The sequence below is a fragment of the Coregonus lavaretus genome (genome assembly GCF_964263955.1).
Source record: "Coregonus lavaretus genome assembly, chromosome: 6".
NCBI classification, from domain to species: domain Eukaryota; kingdom Metazoa; phylum Chordata; class Actinopteri; order Salmoniformes; family Salmonidae; genus Coregonus; species Coregonus lavaretus.
Window position 1 is genome coordinate 30,324,656 of NC_139993.1, and position 10,545 is coordinate 30,335,200.

General features: G+C 41.8%; 1 protein-coding gene across 1 annotated transcript; it reads right to left on the minus strand.

Moving 5' to 3' along the window:
• Positions 1–442: 442 nt before the first annotated feature.
• On the minus strand, positions 443–10,545 carry LOC311130925 (PWWP domain-containing DNA repair factor 3B-like). The gene is given in 17 exon segments (XM_084163737.1): positions 443–565; positions 665–718; positions 720–751; positions 988–1,188; positions 1,287–1,543; positions 1,894–1,944; positions 2,116–2,191; positions 3,075–3,135; positions 4,116–4,195; positions 4,310–4,380; positions 4,497–4,643; positions 7,772–7,853; positions 8,424–8,632; positions 9,536–9,630; positions 9,706–9,776; positions 9,986–10,065; positions 10,472–10,545. Coding segments are annotated over 16 exon segments (1,617 nt in total). The 5' UTR covers positions 10,043–10,065; positions 10,472–10,545; the 3' UTR covers positions 443–492.

Here is a 10,545-nt window from a genome sequence, read left to right on the forward strand (position 1 = left end):
GAAATAATCTGTCTACAAACAATTGTTGGAAAAATTACTTGTGTCATGCACAAAGTAGATGTCCTAACAGACTTGCCAAAACTATAGTTTGTTAACAAGAAATTTGTGGAGTGGTTGAAAAACAAGTTTAAATGACTCCAACCTAAGTATATGTAAACTACCGACTTCAACTGTAAATAGTGGTAACACCAGATACTGATCCACGCCCATACCTTTTTTATAAAGGTATCTGTGACCAACAGATGCATATCTGTATTCCCAGTCATGTGAAATCCATAGATTAGGGCCTAATGAATTTATTTCAATTGACTGATTTCCTTATATGAACTGTAACTCAGTAAAATCTTTGAAATTGTTGCATGTTGCATTTATATTTTTGTTCAGTATACAAATACATTCATTCAAAAATAAAGAGTATGTAACCTATGAACAATATAAACACTTGAAGTGGCATTAGCCAATGCAGACCTGAAACAGAACACACAACCCTTCTTATTCTTGATCTTTTCTGCAGTGCCTTTTCTTCATCTGCTGCAAAATCATAAGGTCAAACTCCTCTCGCTCTCTGAAATGATTAAAGGGAAATAGTATCAGCAAAATAAAAACAAGCTACAGTCCATGAAATCACAAAAAATAACAGACAAATACAGAGTCAACCTCTCACCTATTACTGATGCCAGGCCCTTGTGAGTATTTATCTTCGGCCTTTACCAGGGATGTCATTGACCTCCGAGATTCCATGGATGACAGCCTGAAAAGATCAAACTTGTGAGATGGAATAAAAGAAAGGACAGTTGGAGAGCATAGGATACAAAAACACATTTGAATGACATATAGTTCTTATTTGCATACTACTACAAGAACACTAGCCTGGTCGCATTTGAATGCGCATCACTGTGATAGCTAACTCTCACAATCGTTGTCATGCTCTTTGTGCATGTACAAATCTAGGACCAATCTGCAACAACACTCAAGACATTGATTCACCTCTGGTAAGAGCACTTCGAGGATGAAGCGGATCTGGTCTAACTCTGGCAGACTTTGCGAGGCTTCCACCATGATGCTCCTGAGGTAAGTGAAAACCTGCTCCACCTGATGGTCCGTCTCAAAGTAGGGGTCCACTGCTTGACCACTGGCCTTGTGGAAGGCCTTCAGCCACTTGGACACCACCTGACCGCTGATAATAGCCTATGATATGGAGAAAAGAGAAGAAAAGATGCCTAACTATTGCTCAGGGATAAGCTAAGTTTTACTCTCTTCTTCCCTCAGTTTACTAACTCTCTGACCTGCAAGTGCCTCTCCACGCCTCTTTTATCGACGATGAACTTCAGTAGTTTGTCGTTGGCCCGGTCCCGTGCAGCCTTGGCACGGTCAGGTAGCAGTCTCTTGGAGACCTGTGGCTCCTGGTCCTGGTCACTGCCCTCAGTGGTCGCATGGTCTTCCGGAGTCCCCTGGTAACTGCCCTGGTCCTCCATGTCTTGCCTTGGCGAGGCCAAGTAACTGTCAGACAGGTCGTGACGGTACAGCTTTCTCATAGGGATGCCTGGAGGGCAGGAGCACAAATAGGAGGGATACATTGGAATTGGCAATAATTATTATACAATGAACAATTTGCAATGTTAAACAAAATGTTTTAACTTTCACACTGGTTCATAGAGAAGAATGCCCCATTGTTATCAACCAGGGTATGCAGGTTCCTGTCAAGAAATGTTGCTCCATATCCTCATTCTACTATCGCCTCCTTGGCAAATGGTTTGTTTTGATAGTTGTTCCTGTCATGTCTGTGGAAGCTGCAAGTACCTGACTTGCTTGCTTGTAGCTAGGAATTGGCATTACATAGCAATGAAATAGGCACAAAAAATGACTTTGAACACAGGCCATTTAAAAACTTACTGATGTCATCAGCAACATACTCAATGAGGGAACCGGAAAATGAACCACAACCTGAGGGAAGAAATGCATAAACATTTGATTCCCTGGTCATTCAATTACATGCAGGCTTGGAAGTTCAATTGATTGAAACACTAGCTACCAAACATTGTGTACTGCATATCCAACTGAAAACATTGGACACAGAGTCAAACCCTAACCTCCTATGTTTGACGGTTCTCTTACCAAGGCGAATTCTATAGTCACCAATAAGCTTCAGGCAATGGTGGATGGCAGTACCATATTTCTCCTTGGCTTTGTCCTGTGAGAGATACCCACATTTCACCTCACATTCTCCATACATACGTCAACTGAAGTAACATATAGACAGTAGGTAAATACAAATAGCTAGGTTTCCATCCAATTGGTGACTGATTTTCATGCAAATATAAAAAAATCAGATGTGTTTCCATCAAATTTCCATAAAAATAACTTTTGCGGTTAAATTCCCATGTAACGAATAAAAAAATACAAGTTAAATGGGTTTCCATCACATTTTCAAGTCTACTGATGGTTTTGTCACAAATAAAATTGCGTTACATAGCGAATGTACCCACTCTGGTCTTGGCACGTGCGCCCTAGCCAACAGCTCGCAGATACAGTATGGGTAAAGCCTACATGATGAGATTATTTTGGACAAAAGAGCGAGATTATTTGTATTTGTCAAACGGCAGACAAGCATCGATTATCATGTCATTTGAATAAGATCCTCAATATTTATTGGAAAGGAGCATCAAGCTCATCAAGTTGCACTGTCACCATCCTGTGACGTATTTCATCTGTAGCCTAATAAACTGCATGATTTCCCCGAGTCATACTGGGAGGATAACACAACATGTCATCGCGTGACTCCACATTTACTTCGATATGATGGTTATTATATCAATATTTCTCGCATAATACATTTTACAGACACGAAAAGATCTCACCTTGTCTAGCATATTTTATTTTTGTCGGAATGTTTACGGACAAATTTGATGTTTCGATCAGGCCTGTCGTGCTATTTTTACCTGACATGTATTTTACTTGCATAAAAGCTTGGATGGAAAACTGGTTATACATGTCAATATTTGGAAGTCAACCATGGCACATTAATTACATAATATTTATCATATACTTTAAGTGCAAGTAAAGCAAAATCTCACCACCAACTCATTTGACTCCTCACAGTCAAAGGGCTTGATATTCTTTAAGGAGACCTTGACGCTAAAGAAGGGTAAAATAAAATGTTTTATTCATCCGTCAAAGTCGTGTCACTAAATAAATATATTACTTACAGTTGAAGTCGGAAATGTACATACACCTTAGCCAAATACATTTAAACTCAGTTTTTCACAATTCCTGACATTTAATCCTAGTAAAAATTCCCTGTCTTAGGTCAGTTAGGATCACCACATTATTTTAAGAATGTGAAAATGTCAGAATAATAGTAGAGAGAATGATTTATTTCAGCTTAAGCCATTTTGCCACAACTTTGGAAGTATGCTTGGGGTCATTGTCCATTTGGAAGACCCATTTGCGACCAAGCTTTAACTTCCTGACTGATGTCTTGAGATGTTGCTTCAATATATCTACATCATTTTCCTTCCTCATGATGCCATCTATTTTGCGAAGTGCACCAGTCCCTCATGCAGCAAAGCACCCCCACAGCATGATGCTGCCACCCCCGTGCTTCACGGTTGGGATGGTGTTCTTCGGCTTGCAAGCTTCCCCCTTTTTCCTCTAAACATAACGATGGTCATTATGGCCAAACAGTTCTATTTTTGTTTAATCAGACCAGAGGACATTTCTCCAAAAAGTACGATCTTTGTCCCCATGTGCAGTTGCAAACCGTAGTCTGGCTTTTTTATGGTGGTTTTGGAGCAGTGGCTTCTTCCTTGCTGAGCAGCCTTTCAGGTTATGTCGATATAGGACTCTTTACTGTAAACTTCCGACTTCAACTGTACCTTGGAGCCACAGTAGGGCAGAACTATGCGAATGATTCATGTTCACTTCCTGCCTTCTTTCGTAAAGACCAAATTCCTTAAGGTTAGAGCCATAAACATACATATTCATCTTGTTTACATAGAGATCATTGGTTACAGCTAATAACCGCACATGAAAACAGCTCCCCAGTATCAATGATGTCTGAAAACATCTACACTTTCATATCTACAATCATTATTAGTATTACTGAAGATGCTCACCTCTTCCTCTTCTGTGTGAAAAGAAATGTGTCGATGAACACAACGCTGGCTTTCTTCTCTTTACAGGAAACATACATGACCTGATGATGACATGAGAAGCGAACATGTCATACATGCAAGTGTAAGTGCAGTCCCATTCCAAATCACTAATGATAGAAAGCATACTAGAAATCAATTGGACTAATGAAAATTACCATAGCAGGCCAGAAGGGGCAACGTCGATATTTACACCAGACACAGGCTCCCTTTGTGATGGACAGGGTTTCTGCGGTGCACAAAAATAAAATCATCCAATCTTTCATAACTCAGTAAACCAATGACACAATATCATACAGATTCCATATGAGAAATGCAGTTTAGAGACGTGTAAAACTAGCTTACTTTTTGGCGAAGTGAAACTGGGTAGGTCATCATCCTCCTCATCATCCAGACTACTGACATCCTGTTCGTCGAAGGCCACTTGGAGCGTTTGCAGTGGGTATGAAGAAGGTGGAGTAAGGCTCAAATCACTTGACACATCGGCCACACCTATGCAGGGACACAAATTTCACACGTACCAACTGTTTCCGATCTACAATCTTCAAATGGAAAATTCAAGTGTTCCTGCTTCCATTGAATGACATACAGTGCTTTCGGAAAGTATTCAGACCCCTTGACTTTTTCCACATTTTGTTACGTTAGGCCTTATTCTAAAATGGATTACATAAAAAAATCCTCATCAATCTACGCACAATACCCCATAATGACAAAAATAAAAACAGAAATATCTTATTTACATAAGTATACAGAACCTTTCCTATGAGACTTGAAATTGAGCTCAAGTGCATCCTGTTTCCATTGATCATCCTTAAGATGATTTTACAACTTGATTGGAGTCCACCTGTGGTAAATTCAATCGATTGAACATGATTTGGAAAGGCACACCTGTCTATATACAGTGAGGGAAAAAAGTATTTGATCCCCTGCTGATTTTGTACGTTTGCCCACTGACAAAGAAATGATCAGTCTATAATTTTAATGGTAGGTTTATTTGAACAGTGAGAGACAGAATAACAACAACAAAATCCAGAAAAACACATGTAAAAAATGTTATAAATTGATTAGCATTTTAATGAGGGAAATAAGTATTTGACCCCCTCTCAATCAGAAAGATTTCTGGCTCCCAGGTGTCTTTTATACAGGTAACGAGCTGAGATTAGGAGCACACTGTTAAAGGGAGTGCTCCTAATCTCAGCTTGTTACCTGTATAAAAGACACCTGTCCACAGAAGCAATCAATCAGATTCCAAACTCTCCACCATGGCCAAGACCAAAGAGCTCTCCAAGGATGTCAGGGACAAGATTGTAGACCTACACAAGGCTGGATTGGGCTACAAGACCATTGCCAAGCAGCTTGGTGAGAAGGTGACAACAGTTGGTGTGATTATTCGCAAATGGAAGAAACACAAAAGAACTGTCAATCTCCCTCGGCCTGGGGCTCCATGCAAGATCTCACCTCGTGGAGTTGCAATGATCATGAGAACGGTGAGGAATCAGCCCAGAAAAACACGGGAGGATCTTGTCACTGATCTCAAGGCAGCTGGGACCATAGTCACCAAGAAAACAATTGGTAACACACTACGCCGTGAAGGACTGAAATCCTGCACGCCCGCCAGGTCCCCCTGCTCAAGAAAGCATATATACATGCCCGTCTGAAGTTTGCCAATGAACATCTGAATGATTCAGAGGAGAACTGGGTGAAAGTGTTGTGGTCAGATGAGACCAAAATCGAGCTCTTTGGCATCAACTCTCCTCGCCGTGTTTGGAGGAGGAGGAATGTTGCCTATGACCCCAAGAACACCATCCCCACCATCAAACATGGAGGTGGAAACATTATGCTTTGGGGGTATTTTTCTGCTAAAGGGACAGGACAACTTCACCGCATCAAAGGGACGATGGATGGGGCCATGTACCGTCAAATCTTGGGTGAGAACCTCTTTCCCTCAGCCAGGGCATTGAAAATGGGTTGTGGATGGGTATTCCAGCATGACAATGACCCAAAACACACGGCCAAGGCAACAAAGGAGTGGCTCAAGAAGAAGCACATTAAGGTCCTGGAGTGGCCTAGCCAGTCTCCAGACCTTAATCCCATAGAAAATCTGTGGAGGGAGCTGAAGGTTCGAGTTGCCAAACGTCAGCCTCGAAACCTTAATGACTTGGAGAAGATCTGCAAAGAGGAGTGGAACAAAATCCCTCCTGAGATGTGTGCAAACCTGGTGGCCAACTACAAGAAACGTCTGACCTCTGATTGCCAACAAGGGTTTTGCCACCAAGTACTAAGTCATGTTTTGCAGAGGGGTCAAATACTTATTTCTCTCATTAAAATGCAAATCAATTTACAACATTTTGGACATTCGTTTTTCTGGATTTTTGTTGTTGTTATTCTGTCTCTCACTGTTCAAATAAACCTACCATTAAAATTATAGACTGATCATGTCTTTGTCAGTGGGCAAACATACAAAATCAACAGGGGATCAAATACTTTTTTCCCCTCACTGTAAAAGCATGTCAGAGCAAAAACCAAGCCATGAGGTCGAAAGAATTGTCCGTAGAGCTCCGAGACAGGTTTGTGTCGAGGCACAGATCTGGGGAAGGCTACCAAAAACTTTCTGCTGCATTGAAGGTCACCAAGAACACAGTGGCCTTCATCATTCTTAAATGGAAGAAGTTTGGAACCACCAAGACTCTTCCTAGAGCTGGCCGCCCGGCCAAACTGAGCAATCATGGGAGAAGGGCCTTGGTCACGGAGGTGACCAACAACCCGATGGTCACTCTGACAGAGCTCCAGAGTTCCTCTGTGGCGATGGGAGAACCTTCCAGAAGGACAACCATCTCTGCAGCACTCCACCAATCAGGCCTTTATGGTAGAGTGGCCAGCCAGAAGTCACTCCTCAGGAAGAGGCACATGACAGCCCGCTTGGAGGTTGCTAAAAGGCACCTAAAGGACTCTCAGACTATGAGAAAGAAGATTCTCTGGTCTGATGAAACCAAGATTGAACTCTTTGGCCTGAATGCCAAGCGTCACGTCTGGAGGAAACCTGGCACCATCCCTGCGGTTAAGCATGGTGTTGGCAGCATCATGCTGTGGGGATGTTTTTCAGCGGCAGGGACTGGGAGACTAGTCAGGCTCGAAGGAAAGATGAACGGAGCGAAGTACAGAGAGATCCTTGATGAAAACCTGCTCCAGAGCGCTCAGGACCTCAGACTGGGGTAAAGGTTCCCCTTCCAACAAGACATCGACCCTGAGCACACAGCCAAGACAATGCAGGAGTGGTTTCGGGACAAGTCTCTGAATGTCCTTGAGTGGCCCAGGCAGAGCCCAGACTTGAACCCGATCGAACATCTCTGGAGAGATCTGAAAATAGCTGTGCCGCAACACTCCCCATCCAACCTGATAGAGCTTGAGAGGATCTGCAGAGAATATAGTTGTGCCAAGCTTGTAGCATCACACCCAAGAAGACTGTTTTTGCTTTGTCATTATGGGGTATTGTGTGTAGATTGATGATGGGAAAAAAACAATTTGATCAATTTTAGAATAAGGCTGTAACGTAACAAAATGTGGAAAAAGTCAATGGGTCTGAATACTTTCAGAATGCACTTAGAATCTATTCGGCTTACTGGGAACAGTGACATTCTCTTGAGCTGCACCTAGACTTGTTTTCTGAGATGCACAACCCGTTTTTTCCTCAGACTGAGGCTCCTGTGGGGACATAAACAACACCATGACATGGTTGTTATGATGGCATTACAAACTCAAATGGCATCAAAAGCAAGGAAAATAGTGGAGAGCAATGTTAAAGCATTGAATCAGTTGCAGTGGTGACTGACTAGTTGTCATGAATTAAAATGATGTCTGTTTGTGACATTTGTGTCTAGTGTCATGTCTGCAGTGCAGAAGTACCTGTGTCTCAGCTAGCCTATACACAAGTCTGAACTTGGCTGCCCTTTGCTTGTGTGTCTCACAGCCATAGGCAGCCCATGACTTGGGACTGGAATGGCCTGAAGTGTTCTCTGGTGACGAATTGAGAGTTGGACTCTGTCTGGCCTGCTTTGGTGGACTGGTATCCTGATTCTCACTCAAATTCCTAGAATTACAGAAGCTGGACCACTGGGCTTGCTGGGTCCGCCGTCTCTGATGTCTCTGACAATTGCAACACTTCCTTCTAATCTTAGGGCTTGTGAGGACCTCGTTTGAGCTCTCATCAGTATCTACAACTGTCTCTTTACGTTTTGTGCTTTCCTGGTCTGCTTTTGTATGACTTGGCCTCACATTTGCTCGGATAGCGCGTCTCGCTCTCGTTTCTTGCTCTTCAGGGGCCGATGGCAACTGTTGGTCTCTTCCCTTTTCGGATGTTCTGGGTTCTCCTAAAACCAGAGTGCTGCTCGTCTCTCCTGAGGGGAGCATATCCAATGCCAAGCGCAGTGCTTTCCGGTATTTCAATTCTCTTATTGGGTCCCTCCTTTTGGAAGCATGATCACCTGCGCGAGGATGAAAGATACTATTATTGTTCACAGTCTTCACGAGTTTGGAATAAGAGTGATGTGGGAGATTTAATAGTGACATTCTATGCAAGCACACATTATCATATTGTAACCAATGATCACATAATAGCAAACAAATCATTGTAGTAGACATGTATAATCTAATTTGAACATGTAGGCCTACTGTCTGTGTTAGCATCTTTACTCTTATCTAATCCCATGATGTCCAAAATATCTGCCCTTTACACTAGATTATCAATCATGCCAAATAACTAGGCTGCATGACGAATTACATAATTTCACATCAACTGGTTGGGTTTTTATTCTTTTGCCAAATCAAGAGCTCTGCTTTTGCATCAGTATCACCAATTATGGCAGTAAGTTGAGTAACATATTGAGTATGCAAATGTGGATTCCATTAAACTGTACAACACATTGTCCTACAAGTACTCACTAGATCAGGGCCTACTTCTGAGAAGTCACTCACTAATCTGAAATCATATCTGAATTAGATTATGTAAACGGCAGAAAGTGAGCCAGGTTTATAATTCCAAAATGTTTATCTCTACGGGAAAAATTGAAGTGGAACCGAATGTTGGCTAGAGTAAAACCAATACACAAAGGCCCAGGCAGCTACAAGGAAATAATCTCTGCTTCTGATGGGTTGTAGGTGACATGGGAGGTGAAGTTGGACAGTATAAAAAATGTGTCCAACTCTGCATATCTGAAAAGGAAATGAAGCTCATTGTACACGAACAGAACCACTTCAAATGCCTCTAGTCATGTGACATGAGATAACTTGTGGTTAGGAGGAATAATTTACTGGCACTGGTTAATAAAAAAATATACTGTATGTTGACAGAGAAGTGTTGTATCATGGAGAAGTGCTGTGGGACTTACTCAGATGTCCAGAGATGCTCTCAATGCATTCTTGGGTCAGTGCTTGTGTTTCCTTCTGCTGTACCCACACTCTGCAAAACAAAATACACACTCCTCTAATGGTTATTGATGAATGTATCCATGTCAGAGCGAGAAGAGTACAGAGTTTGTCAATAACAAGAGGGGCCTACCTGTGACCTTCTCCCAACATTTCCACTTCCATATCTTTCCTCCTCTTGGAATTGCACACCCTTCTCAAAACCTTGTACAAGTGAAACGAGCCGTATGTGAAAAGGATGGTAAATACTGCACCCCTTCCCTCCAAAATACTGTACTAGCGATAGCTTTTATGAGAACATGTACACAGATTCCACGTGTTTACAATTCCATCTGATACTGACAGGGACGTGTGGTAATTTGTGTATGTGCACGTATCCAAAGGACGCTAGCCTAGTAATGTCTTTGCCTTACCTTAGCTGGCCAGTGATGGCCTTTCCACTTACATAGGAGATATTCAGATGATTCCATGTAACTAGCTAGCTAGCCAAAATCTGCAGGAAGACATAATCTCAATGTGGTGAGCATAGAAATAAGAATGAATATTATCATTCTTATTTCTATGGTAGTGAGGCTTTCATTCATCTGCGTCTAGCTATGACGTTTAAAAAATATTACTGGCAGACATGGCTGATATTTCATAGCGCAAACAAAATAACAAAAGACCTGTTACTACTTCCTAAAATGTTCCTTAAGTAACTTTAGTTTATTGGTTTACTGTTCCTTCGTTTCAAAACAAATCCTAATCACTTTCGCACTTGCAGAGGGACAGCTAACTACTGTAGTCTTCGTTATGAGCAACAACAAAAATGAATGTCACCTGACATACCACGAAAATAGATTTTGCAGTATACTCACTCAGTTGATTGAGGTGTAACATTAATTTGTTTATCCACTCACCACATCAGCTAGGCTACAATTTGGTAGAAATTAGAAAGTACGGTAGCAAGTTGCTACTATCAGGGATAGCTCAG